A 14,505-nucleotide genomic window follows, 5' to 3' on the forward strand; every position below is an offset into this window, starting at 1 on the left:
GGCTGGTTTTTGGGCTGAAACTGGTCTGGTTGGGCTTATTTTGAGCTTATATTTGAGCGGCTTTGGGCTTGGGACGGGTCTAAAAATCTGGCAACACTGCTCTGGAAGAGGCAAGCCCAACTAGCTCCCTCAGCTTCTCTGGGAAGGCTCACCTTATCGGAAGGCACTCGGATCAGGTAGACACAGTTGACGTTGTTTGGGTACGAGGAAGGGTTATTGGAAGACGTCAGGGTGCCGCTCGGGCCAGATAAAAGAGTGCTGCAAACGCCTGCAACCAAATATGAAAATAACAATTCTTTAAATATGACTGTCTTGAAGCTGCACAATGACCCCGACAGGTAGAGCTTCCTCCCCCAACGGCTCCTACTCAGAGTTTCTCAGTTAGGTTCACTAGTATTGATCTCTGTGGCGGGTGCAGGTCTGAGCAATGATATGAAAGCACAAACTAGAACATAAGTAGGTACCAAAAACTACACTGGGAACACTGAACTTCAACACAAACTGCCCTGGTGCAGGTAAAATGGCAGTAAAGGTAGGATAGATTTCTTTGGAGACATCGATAAAAATGAAACGCGGCAAAAGCAATACATTTTGGACCAAGAACAGAATCTTTCTGTCACTCCTCTTTCCCTTTACTGGTCTGCAGTGACTTGTGTGTTCAGGTCATAGAAACATACATGGGGCCCGATTCACAGAACAAACTTAAGACTAAATCCTAAACTTAGTACCATTCTGGTATTCACAGAATGCACCTAGTACTTCTGGTATTCACAGAATGAACTTACAACTTTTGCTATTCACAGAATGAACTTACTACTTTTGCTATTCACAGAATGGATTTACGACTCCTAAACTTACGTCCGCACTCGGGCCGGAAATTCCGGCCCGGAGGCGGAGCTTCCGGCCCGGAGGCGGAGCTTCCGGCCCGGAGGCGGAGCTTCCGGGCCGGAGGCGGAGCTTCCGGCCCAGAGGTGGAGATTTCAGCCATAGCTAAATCGGCTGGAATCCCCACCTCCGGGCCGGAAGCTCCGCCTCCGGCCCGGAAGCCCCGCCTCCGGGCCGGAAGCTCCGCCTCCGGCCCGGAAGCTCCGCCTCCGGCCCGGAATTTCCGGCCCGAGTGCGGACGTAAGTTTAGGAGTCGTAAATCCATTCTGTGAATAGCAAAAGTACTAAGTTCATTCTGTGAATAGCAAAAGTTGTAAGTTCATTCTGTGAATACCAGAAGTACTAGGTGCATTCTGTGAATACCAGAATGGTACTAAGTTTAGGATTTAGTCTTAAGTTTGTTCTGTGAATCGGGCCCATGATGTATAGCAGGGGTCACCAACCTTTTCTGTAGCGAGAGCTACTTCTGCTCAAGGAAAGTCTTCCTGAGCTACTAGCAAATGTTATACCTGTAAAACAGTGACTACACTATGACCCCTGGTCTATAGCTATAAGGCCATTAAACTCCCAATGTGAAGAAGACATGGAATCCAACGGCGGGGACATCTTCAAACCTAGGAACCCAAAGGTAAAGCTCCATAAAGGGAACAAACAGGGGCATAGCAGGACTCTAACATTAAAACCATCTGAAACTCCAATATAAGAGGAACATGAGTCCATAAAGTAGTAGATTGTGCTTGAAACTCATCAGGTAATGAATACTGGGACCCAGTCACAGGATAAACGATGGAATCCTACCAAGAATGGGATCCCACCTTCGGATTAATGTGATGATCGCATGAGAGAGTGGATACTACGGGGGACATGTAGAATGAAATGTCGGAGCGCAGAACAGCGCAGAATTTGGCATCGCCTCACTTCGACATTTCCAGAACGCAGGATTGCGCTGAATTGACAACAACACGGGCACCCCTGTGTTTTCCCTAGCGGTGGCACTAACATTAGCTGCTTAGCCCCAACGCTGGCACCCTTTCAGCATAGTGCGAGGGTGCCTGCATTGCAGGTAATGATTGTTTATGTGCAGGAAGGTGTCATTTCCTGCACATGAACAATCCATAATGGTGATTTGTTACTGTTACAGAAGTAGTAAATCGTCATTATTTAAGCATTGTTTATGTGCAGGAAGGTGTCATTTCCTGCACATGAACAATCCATAATGGTGATTTGTTACTGTTACAGAAGTAGTAAATCGTCATTATTTAAGGATTGTTTATGTGCAGGAAGGTGTCATTTCCTGCACATGAACAATCCATAATGGTGATTTGTTACTGTTACAGAAGTAGTAAATCGACATTGTTTAAGGATTGTTTATGTGCAGGAAGGTGTCCCTTTCTGCAGATAAATAATCATTAGTGGCATTTTGCTCTTTCTATGTGTACTGCAGAATGCAGCACATATAAAAAAGCGAAAACAAGGGGAAATAAAAGCATTTCTCCTTGTTCTTGCATGGCGTTAGTTTTGGCACGGCCTCTGATTTACACCTCCTTGTAAATCAGGAGCAGCATCAAAAGCAATGGGTGTTGTGGTGGAATCTCCACAGCAATACCCTTTGCCCGCCCCTTTCACACTACATGATGCATGTAAAGGGGGCTTATTTACAAGGTGGCGTCAAGTCACAAAAAGTGGCTTAACAACGCTTTGTAAACATAGAGAAGGAATTATCACCACAAGAACTTCGCTAAGAGTGGCGATTTGGTGGCGCTATCCCCTTGTAAATATGCTGCTGGAACAATGCTGATTTTGTAACGAGGGCGTGAATGCTATGACTCAATCAGTAGATGAATGCTTGCTTCCTATAAAAGGTCAATGATGGTGTCTCATCGGTGGATGTAGCCAGGATGCGATGAGTATATAAATGCTAGGATTCTATTGGGTGTCAGTCAAACTAAGGCATACATAATGGGATCCTAGTACGAAATATGTCTTCTCAGCAGATCAGAAAGGATCCTTTCAGTAGACCTAAAGCTGACATTGCAGCCAGACATAAATAGTGGGATCCTATTTACATATTAAGGCTGGGCTCCAATTAGTAGCAATATCCAGAAACCCCTAAGTCTATGCCATGAGATGAATGCTGGGATCTCATAAGGGAATAAATGTGGGAATACCATCGTGAACTGAATATTGACATCGCACCAAGGATACATTCTGGGATCTAGTCAGGAGATAAATGCTGAAATCTAATAAGGGGATACATGCTGGGATCCATTCAGGGGATACATGCTGGGATCCATTCAGGGGATAAATGCTGGAATCCAATCAGGGGATAATGCTGGAATCCAATCAGGGGATAATGCTGGAATCCAATCAGGGGATAAATGCCAGATTATAATAAGGGGATAAATGCTGGAATCTAATTAAGGGATAAATGCTGGAATGTAATAAGGGGATTAATGCTAGAATCCAGTTATGGGATAAATATTTGAATGTAATCAGGGGATAATTCCTCGTATCGAATGAGGGGACACATGCTGGAATCCATTCAGGGTATAAATGTGGGAATCCAGTCAGGGGATAAATGCTGGGATCCAGTTATGGGATAAATGTTGGAATCAAATAACGGGATAAATGCTAGTATGGAATGAGGGGATACATGCTGGAATCCATTCAGGGTATAAATGTGGGAATCCAGTCGGGATAAATGCTGGGATCCAGTTATGGGATAAATGTTGGAATCAAATAACGGGATAAATGATAGTATCGATGAGGGGATACATGCTGGGATCCATTCAGGGAATACATGCATGAACTGACTGAGGCAATGCAATTTGGGATTCCATTGGGCAATAATTTCCAGACCAATAAATTATAAATGCTGGGATCCTCTTAGGTGACAATCACTGGGATCCTATCGGGAGATACATGTTGGCATTAAGTCTTATTATGAATGCTGTGGTCCCCTTTGGAAAAAATGCTGGAAACCCACTGGGGACAAGTGCCGAGATCCTATCAGAGGATAAATGCTGGGATCTCATAACGAGATAAATGCTGAAATTTCATCGTAACAGCAGGAAGAACAAAGTGAGACTATCGGTAGCAGGCTTTAGTTCTCAGCAGGGCAATAAGACCTAAGATCTAGATGCCTGCCATAGCTGATGATAGTGAAACCTCTTGATCTTGGCTGATATTGTTAGATCTATTTACTTGGCCAGTGGTGAACGATGGCTACTGTGTCGGATACAGCTCTAGAATGGTTCTGATGATTTTCTAAGAGGACAGACACAAAGGGTCAAACTAGAGTTCTTCAAGTCCTCAGAGGGGACGGTTGAATGTTGAGTACCCCAGGGTTCACCCTTTCCTCCTCTCTCTCTTATTTCTCAAGGTACTATTTTCTATTCTTTAGGGCCAGAGACCTGAATAATGCTTATTTGCTGATGACATTCAGATCATATGCCCGTGCTGGACCTGTAGGTCATGGGGATGAATAAAAGTGGGCTTGAGTTAAATGGAGAAAATCTGAGATGCTGTGTATAGTCTCAAGTCACAGACTTCTGAATAACCTTGCTTAGCCCCCGGAGTTATTTGAGACCCCATCCACCTTGACTAAGAAATCTAAAAAGGTGAGGGTCATCTGGGATGCCTAGTTGAACTTTGAGGCTCACATCAGCTCTGTAGTGCGTTTAAATTTATTCAGCATAAAACAACTGAAACAGACATTGCCCTACATCCAAAACAAATATCACAAAATCCTATCTGGTTCACTGACTGATTCAAACCCAGATTATGCCAATTCCTTTCTGACTTGGCTTCCAAAAATAAAACTGCTAAGATGCAACATGTACAAGACGTGGTGGCATGACTTGTTTTAAAACTATGGCAATATCGTCACATATCAGCAGGCTGGACTTCAGTGGTCTCTATCCAAGAGCCCTATCCAAAGGTCATGATCTTCAACAAAGCATTTGTTGTTCTCAAGTGCATCAAGGCAACAGCATCAGCCTGTTTGTTAGAGAAAATCATCAGACATGTCCCTCCTGTAACCAGGGTCCTGTGGCTTATCTCTTCTCAGTGATGGAAGAACTAACATTTAGGGAAAGGAAAACTGCAGATTCTCGCTCATCGGCCCAAAGATTTTGAATGTACTGCCTGCACCTGGATATTAAGAATATAAATACTCTGCTTACATTTAGGAAAGCCTTACAACATTCCAGTTGTGTTCTCTTTTTGCAGCACTAACATGTATATGGCATTGTATACTAGTTAGTTAAGGACACTGGCACCTAAACACAATAATTAAGTTCATAAGGAGCACTCTACAAATAAACTAGAAAAATACAATTGTCCCATGATGGAAGATATTGGTGGAAGTTGAGCTGGAATCATTACAAAAGATAATATTACTGCCTACAAGGAAAAGATACTGTAACTGCTATGACATTTCAGTATCTATCTGCAGGCAAACACTCCTTACCACACTGGTACAGGGTGTTGATTTTGGAAACATCCAGGTTGCTAAGCCCATTTCTCTGTCCGATGGGTGTGTTAGGATTTGGCTTGGGGACGATGGTCGGCTGTCCAGATGTGGTAGTGAAAGAGTACCTGGGGAAAGAAAGACCTCACAGGTAAAGCCCACCGTGTATGCACCATTATAATTCATAATTCACCCCAAGAAACCTACAGCGAGTCCAGGTGAGTCCACTGCGGGAACAGGTGAGGGTCAAATATTTGGTGTTGGCTTAAAACGATGAATATCTAAACTCAATCTCAATGTTTTTCTAGAACTAGCCTCCAGCAGACCGTGCCCAGCTCAGTCTAAAATTTCTCAGTTCTCCTTTTCATGAGCCTCAAATCCATGTAGGCAACACACACTCACCTTACTGCCCTCACTCACACTCAGCATCTCAGATCCTAAAAAGCACTGATTTGAAAAATGTCTCTAGGGTATCCTCATGACATTTCCTCTTGTGACAGAGGCTGGCTTTAGTACTGAGGTACCATCCTCATGCGATTCATCAACAGTGGATCTTTCACTCTAAATCGAGTTGTTCACCAGTTCAGAAAACGTTCACCTGCCCATCCTCCCATGTGGACATTCGACTCTATGGGAACAAGTTCACTGACAAAGTCATGACACAACTTCACTTTCTTACCCTCATCATCTACGGCAGTTCCACACTGTGGCGCCCATATTCACCAACCCAGCCATCATTCCGCACCCTGCTTCACATACAGAGCATCGATCCTAACCAATGATGTTCACCGACACAGCCAACATTCCGTAACCCGCTTCACCTACATAGCATCGATCCTAACCAATCATGTTCACCAACCCAGCCATCATTCTGTCCCCCGCTTCACATACAGAGCGTTAATCCTAACCAATGCCGCTCACCAACACAGCCATGATGGTACTACTCTTCCTCATCCATGGACATCCAACTCTGTGGGAACATGTTCACTAAAACAGCCATGACTCAACTTCACTTTCTTACCTTCATCATCTATAGCATTTCCACACTGTGGTGCCCACTAAACACCAGCCCAGCCATCATTCCCTACCACGCTTCACATACAGAGCATCGATCCTAACCAATCATGTCCACTGACACAGCCATGACTCAACTTCACTTTCTTACCTTCATCTTCTACGGCAGTTCCACACTGTGGTGCCCATGTACATCAACCCAGCCATCATTCCGTACCCCGCTTCACATACAGAGCATCGATCCTAACCAATGATGTTCACCGACACAGCCATCATCCTGTACCCCGCTTGACATATAGAGCGTCCATCTTAACCAATCATGTTCACCAACACAGCCATCTTTCTGTACCCTGCTTCATATACAGAGCATTGATCCTAACCAATCATGTTCACCAACAAAAGCCTTATTCCGTACCCCGCTTCACATTCAGAGCATCGATCCTAACCAATCATGTTCACCAACACAGCCATAATTCCGTACCCCGCTTCACATAGAGAGCATTGATCATAACCAATCATGTTCACCAATACAGCCATCATACTGTACCCTGCTTCACATACAGAGCGCTAATCCTAACCAATCTTGTTCACCAACACAGTCATGATGGCACTTCTCTTCCTCATCCATGGACATTCCACTCTGTTTGAACATGTTCACTGACACAGCCATGACTCAACTTCACTTTCTAACTTCATCATCTACGGCAGTTCCACACTGTGGTGCCCATATTCACCAACACAGCCATCATTCCATTCCCCGCTTCACATACAGAGCGTCCATCTTAACCAATCATGTTCACTGACACAGCCATGACTTAACTTCACTTTCTTGCCCTCATCATCTATGGCAGTTCCCCAATTAAAGGTGAAATAAAAACCACCCTCTACTTCCGATTTCCAGCCATCTCAGTGCTAATTAAAAAGATCTCATCAAAATGTGATCAGAATCACTGGGTGTGATTTTGGGTTTGATGGATGGAGGATTGTGGGGGTGGCGGAGGACATTATCAAAGCCATCCCTACAGTACTCCAGCGCCATGTTTAGACATGACCTCAGGACAGCAGCCATCCCAGCATAATCAAAGTAACCATCATCGCTGCAACTTAAATTCAAAGCCTTATGTATCTCCTTCAGAGCTTTGAAGCTGACCACTCCCTCTATTTTGGCCAACCTCCTTTTGTCATATGTCCACTCACGACATCTTTGCTCACAGGATCAGCACTTGGTGGTGGTTCCCCAGATACGAAGGGTTCGTGCTGGTGGCCGCTTTTTTGTAGCAGACCGGCCATCCTCTGGAACGCACTTCCTGGGCATATTTGTGGCCTTAGCAACTATCTAGAATTCAGGAGGGCCATCAAGAGCCACCTCGTCCTGGCACCATAGTCCGTGTCTATTCCATCTGATTATGTCAGTCTTTCTTGGTATTAGCGCCGGGACATCCCTTTGCTCGGGCAGCTGTAACCCTCTATAAGTCGCAGTAACATAAGATTACATTGCAGCGTCGTGATTGGCTTAGGGGAGGGGAGGGAGGATGCATGCTTCCTCTTACTATGCTGAACGTGGAACCTGGCCAGGAGCGGTGGTGGCGCGGGACCCATTAAGGTAAGTTTTTTTTAACAGCCCCCTGCGCGAACACCCACGTGATGCCCCTCACCGAAACCTCCAAAAGCCGCTCCACCCTTCCCCCCTACTCATCCCACCCACCCGCAAATCATGCCAGCCGCGACTGGTTACTGCCTATATATAACAGCCTTTCATCAGAGTTTTAAACAGAAAATCTCTTCTTAGCTGAGCATCGGAGACTTACATCCCATAATGCATCACAGAAGAGTAGTCGTATTCCAGGCCAAGGTTGTTGGTGTTCTTTTTGTTAAAGTTGCCGAGGTTGTCTGTTGAGATGAACAAACGGTAAAGATGAGTTAGTGAGACCTGAGTCTGATAGGCACATTTCAAGAGAAGGTCCCAGCAGACTAGTGAGCAGTGCTCCCTTGTGACATAGCAGGGGTTAAAAGTAGTCTAATGGCTAAGCTGTCGAATTTGGAACATGAGGGAGGGGGTTCAAATCTGGGCCTCGGCACAAGATCAAAAAGCATGTGATTTGAGGTTAATCACTTAGGGGGATATTCACAAGGATCTATGTCCGATTTAACGGCACTTTAGCGCAGCCAAAGTCGTGATAAATTTACCTCCCTGTTCACAAGCCGGTGCAAACAGCCCACATCACCAGTTTACCAGCGATAGCAACTGCAAAAAACATCGCCACCGATGCCCCTTGCAACTATCGCTAATGAGATGCAGAGTAGGCGTTACCGTGCCAAAAGCTGCAACAACACCACTCCACAACATTCACCACGACCAGACAGAACTGCAATAAGAACACAAAACAGGAGATAAGGCGCGTTAGCTGCAGGAAAATAACACCTGCTCTGACCTGGTACAAAGTCGGACCACAGCCTGCACCACAAAAGGGAGCACAGTCCACAGCCACATCGGAAGGGCAATAGATGCACCCGGGCAACTGAACATGCAGCCCGGAGGCCCAAAAGGTCAACACCACCTGCCGCCACCACCCCCAGGACCCCCCTCCCCAGCACTCCCCGGACAAAAGACATGCCACATCAGCTACACCTAAACGGGTCCAAAATAATCCGCATGATGTCGCACAAACACAACTGGTGACATGCACGTGTCATCACAAAAATGAGCATCACACATTCACTTTCGAAGAAACAATTGAAACTTTATTAACATGAACACTGAAATGAAATGAAGACACATGGCGGCTACCCGCTGGACAATCCATAGGTCACAGCCTGCAAGACAAAAATCATGATGAGAAGGTGTGTCCTGCGCACAACAAAGGTAGCGAGAGAGTTAAGGAGAGAGAGGAAGAAAGGAGGAGAGTGAGAGAGGGAGAGGGGGAGAGAGGGAAGAAGAGAGGGAGAGAGTGAGAGAGAGAAGAAGAGGAAGATAGAGAGAGAAGAAGAGGGGGGAGAGAGAGAGAAGAAGAGAGGGGGAGAGAGAGAGAAGAAGAGAGGGGGAGAGAGAGAGAAGAAGAGAGGGGGAGGGAGAGATAGAGTGCCGCCCCTGCGCACCCAGGCCACACTGCTCACCTGCTGCCACAGGTGTGTCTCCAACCACTTGCCGGTATGTATAGCAGTACACCAGGCCACACATCTGAGACAGACCCCTTATCTGAAACAGAGTCCAGATACACGATTGGCACAGTACACACAATTGCACAAGACAAAATCGCCTGCCCGCCCATGTACACCCTGGCAAAGGCACCCCAGGCCCTCCCGCCGCCCATCGGAGCATGCCCGCCCATGCACACCCAGGCCTAACTGCTCACCTTCCGCCACCGATGCGTAGACAGGAGGTCCCACCACGTGCCGCTGTAAGCCACAAACCCGGGGCCCACGGACATGGCACCCCCAACACCATGCAGGCCCGCTCCACAGGCCACCACGTCTCACGTTTGGTGCTGGGTCTTGATTACTCCATGGCAGAGGACATACCAGTGCACCCGGCATCATCACAGGCTGCACACCCGCTCAACCCAATGGGTGCCACCAACTCTGGGAAACCGGAAGCGATGCCACATGGCGGTAGGCCCGCGCTGCCCGCTGGCCCTGGCCTACACTGAGGTCCAGCAGGGCACAAAACACCTGAGCTGTCCGGACCGCCAGGACAGGGCATCATCACAGGCTGCACACCTGCCAAGCAGCTTAAGGTGCCACTGACTCAGTGCACCCAAAATCACCATCCCGTGGTGGGGTGCCTGTGCCGGCCGCAAGGCCTTGGGTGCCAATAACCCTGTGCAACGCCAGTCAGCGCCACGTGGTGGTAGCCCATGCAGGCCGCAAGGCCTCGGGTGCCACTAACCTTGTGCGCAACAACTCATGTGGCCTTTATGATTGAGAACTGTGGAGCGTCCGTCATCCAGTCAACACCGGCAGAGGGGAATGTGACGTCATCGGCCCCTTATGTTGGCGGAGTCACATGGCTGTGACGCCTGTGCCGGATGGGTGTGGTGTGCACACAAACCTGCCATGAGGGAGTGGCTGTGACATGCGGACAACTAGACCAGTGACCTGCACACCACCAGTGTGTATGCCTGCGACAGGTAGCAATGAGGGCCCCCCTAGGAATGTAAGCAGAGTGGTCTGGCCTGCCGTACGCTGGACCAGCGCAGGGCTTGCAAAAATGACTCGTGGGTTCTGGCGTGGTTCAGTCCATGTCTGGACATGGAAGTGACTGATGCGTGTGTCCCTGTTGTAGTATTCACGGGACCCGGTACACAATATGCAATGTGGCAACCTCTGACTGGCATCCCACAGGATGAGCATCATTGACGCAAGGGAAATCACTGTCTCTACATTCATCCACACATTCATACGTGAATGATGAAAGACATGACACAGCAGTGTGACACTGGATATGTATTGCACATCCAGTGCAGTTCTGGAGCGGGACAGGGCAATGCTGAGCACACTACACAATATGGGCCTGTGGAGTGCCAGCCAGAGTCCATCCGGGGATGACAAGTACTGCGGAAGAGGGAGGGTACAGTCCGCAGTCTGATCGCCGTGTCATTGGTCATCAAACAGGATATGGCAGTCCATGTCGCTGTCCAAGGTGAGTGCATCGGAGTGTATCGGGGGTCAGTGGATAGTCATGAAGCCATGTGCGGCACCAAGCAAAAACAAGCCAGGTGGCGTAAATGAATGCTAGTGCCTCCTGATCACAAACCCATCCACGTCCTTGTCCCCGGATGTGTGCTCTGCCCCACCTGTGGATGTTGCAATACCGGCTGAGGCACTGTGTGCCACTGACACATTGGGTGCCGGAGTGGATACGTCTGCCTCACTGTGAGACAATGGCACGCCAGGGGGCGGAGATGTGGATGGTGTGGGGGCAGCAGCATTCATCTGCACCACGCCTTGTGGCAGCAATGCCATGATGATGATCTACATGGCATGGTAGATCCCAGCTACATTTTGCTGATGTACAGCGGTGGCTGCCATCCTTTCCGCCTCCATCCGCACCATGTCCTCCATGAGCCTCCGCATGTGTGCCAGCTCACGACTGGGATCGCTGGTGCCCCTTTGAGCGGACAGGCGTTCTTCTCTCCACGTCAGGACTCCAGCGATGTCAGTCAGGGCTTGTTGGAGACCATGGAGCGGGCCTAGACACCCATGGATGGCGTCCAGTTTGGTGGCCATGAGGTCGAACCCCACCCGCACCTTCTGAGCCATCTTCCTCTGGGCTTCCAGCACACGGCGTTGGAAGGCTGTGTGTTATTCCTGGGGGTCTTCGGAGACTGCTGGGGCCGTGGGTGCCTCCTGCTTGGTGGTTTGTGTGGTGGGTGGAGTCTCCTCGATGCAGTTGGTCAGCCCTGATCCTGGAGGTGAGTCGCGGATGATGTCAATGATGTCTGGGAGGGCTTGTGCGTCGATGCTGGGGTTGTCCTCCTCGTCATGAGTGAAGAGTGGCTGGGACTGCTCTGCAGGGGGTGTTGACGGTGGCCCTGCAATGTGAAGGGGAGATGGTGTATTGCAATGTGTCCACATGTATGTAGCCGCATGGTACATGTTGACATTCAGACAGCATGGCATTGTACATTGTGACAGTCTATTGATCTGGGCGATGACCCAGAGAAATTGAGGGTGTGCTCTGCTTGATTGTGCATGTGTGCCATCGTGGCCATCTCCACCCGTCCCGCCCGTACCTGGTGGCCGGTTGTGCTGTGTCCTGTTGAGCAGTGTCCGGTCCCCCGACTCCGGCCACAGTGTCCACACTGATGACTGTAGAAACCAGCTCCTCCATGTCATCCAGCACGAGCTGTGGCGCTGGGCCCCCACCTCCAGTCTGCATTGCTGCCTTCTGGTTGGCTGCGAGTTTCTCCTTGGTCTTTCTCTTGATGTCATTCCATCGCCTCTTGACCTCATCCATAGTCCTCTTGTGCTCTCCGACGGCATTTACCTTGTCCACGATGTCCCGCCATATTCCAGTTTTGTTGCCCAATGACACTTTAGAGGTGATGAACAGTTGTTAATGGTTCCATCACCTCCGTGACTATGACCCTGTTCGCCTGCGGACTGAACTTCGTCTTCCTTTTCTTGTCCTTGCCCTTCCCTGTCCCCGAGGTTCCGAGCTGGTTGTCCGGGGTGCTTGTGGTGTTGCACTCGTCCTCTGCGCCTGCTCCAGCTGCCTCCATGGTGCTTGGGTGTTGGTCAGTTTGTGTTTGGGTGTTTTTTCTACTTTTATGGTGATTTTTCCCACCTGCCAGGTGTGTGTTGCAGCCCTGGCGCTGCTTATTGCTGATTTCCTCATCGCGCTTTGGCCCATCGCAGGTTTTTTGGCGTTGTGTTTTTATCTCCGTAGAGGTGGTTGTATAGCGGGCATTGGCCGCGGTTTTCAGAAAACTATCGCATGGGGCCGCCTTGTTGTGAATTCCTCGTTGTGGCACGGGGTTGTTTTCCCGCGATAGGCTGCAATGTTGAGAGTTGCGTTACGCTACTCTTGCGGTAGTTATCACACGTTCTTGTGAATATCCCCCTTAATCTCTTCAGCAAGTAATAAGAAGTTGTAAAATTCTAAATTTAAATCCTATTTAAAGAAAAGCACCACTGAATTGTATCTGCATTTATATAGCGTTTACTATCCTTGACAAGGCACTGAAGCACTTAATGCCGGAGAGCACGCTGCTCCAGGCACCCAAGGTTTAGTGGTTAATCCAGTGGTTGTTGGTTATTGGGATACATCTTGTGCTCTCGAGAAAACCACTCCAAGCATTTACAGTTTCTTTGAGGAAGAGAAAATGATTTGAGGTTAGTGGTGATCATTTAGGAAGTGGATTGAGTATGTGAGTTCATGGAGATGATTTTTGGGATTAATACCTGAGAGAGGAGGTTTGGCATTATTAGTTTGCAGGTATGACTTTCAAAGAAGATCTAGTTCAAAATTTGGAAGAAAATGATGACATTAGCAGTAATGCAATAATAAAGATTAAGGCAAACATCCCTGTGACGTAAAGTAGGCTGTGCTCAGAGAGAGGAGACATGCGTATTATGAAAAATAAGGAGATAGTCATTCGAATGAAAGGGAGAGGGGAGTTTTTCATGCACTTTTGGGAATACAGCGGAGGCTTTTTGTGGTGCAGTGCAATCGGAGGATGAAAAAACTGTAGAAAGAAACACCATTATTTGTATGTGGGATAGTGGAGTAAGAAGAGTGGTGTTTCAAGGCGCTGTACATCACAACCAGCCCTGGGCCCAATTAACAACGCATTCTTTGTGATGGGTTTATGTTACTTTTCTAATTCAAACCCGCATCAAAGTGTTCAGGTGAGATTTACAATCCAATGCAAAATGCGATTTGCGTTGAATTGTAATCCAGCGCCATGACTGACACCTACTCCGCAGCCACAGAACTCCACCGCTGGATCGCCTGCTGCGCCTACATACTCGCACCCCTCCGGAACCCCACCAAGCAACGTCCGCTGAAGGCCGCCTGGTTCACCACTAAATTACAGGAAGCCAGATGCACATGCAGACACCTAGAGAAAACCTGGTGAAACCAGAAAACCACGGAAGCACGGAACAACCACAGGAGTGCCCTGAAGGAATACCACCAGTATATAAAAGACACCAAACGGACCTTCATAAAGGACAAAATCCAGGCCAACGCGACCAACGCCAAGGAACTGTTCAGCATCATACAGCAGCTCACAAAGCCACCCAGCGAAGTCACCCAGCGAAGCCACCCAGCAAAGCCACCTAGCGAAGCCACGAACGTCACTCCTTCCCAGCAACTCTACGACAAGCTCAGCACATACTTCCACCATAAGATCAAGGACCTCTACGACAATTTCAGTGAACCGACGAGGGACATAACCCCCCCTCATCGCGGCCAATCAGCCAATGATCTCGACCTGGAAGCCCGCGTCCGTCGAACACATCACCGCGACCATGCATAAAACCCACTCAGGAGCCCCACGGACCCCTGCCCACCACACATATTACACAGGGGCACCGCCATTGCACCCGAACTTGGACGGACCATCAACGCCTCCCTCACGTCTGGCATCTTCCCAGACGACTGGAAGCGGGCAGAGGTTAAACTCCTCCTC

General features: G+C 48.4%; 1 protein-coding gene across 2 annotated transcripts in view; it reads right to left on the bottom strand.

Moving 5' to 3' along the window:
- The window catches only part of LOC146830132 (embryonic protein UVS.2-like), a 72,054-nt gene that overhangs the window by 33,078 nt on the left and 24,471 nt on the right, over positions 1–14,505 (bottom strand). For both annotated transcript variants that reach the window (XM_085604364.1, XM_085604365.1), the window contains 3 exons: positions 8,179–8,260; positions 5,357–5,484; positions 153–268 (listed from right to left, as the gene is read on the bottom strand). In XM_085604364.1, the coding sequence (XP_085460490.1) occupies positions 153–268; positions 5,357–5,484; positions 8,179–8,260 (326 nt within the window). The remainder of the gene's footprint in view (positions 1–152; positions 269–5,356; positions 5,485–8,178; positions 8,261–14,505) is intronic.

The sequence above is a fragment of the Triturus cristatus genome, chromosome 5_1 (genome assembly GCF_964204655.1).
Source record: "Triturus cristatus chromosome 5_1, aTriCri1.1, whole genome shotgun sequence".
In the NCBI taxonomy this organism is placed as follows: domain Eukaryota; kingdom Metazoa; phylum Chordata; class Amphibia; order Caudata; family Salamandridae; genus Triturus; species Triturus cristatus.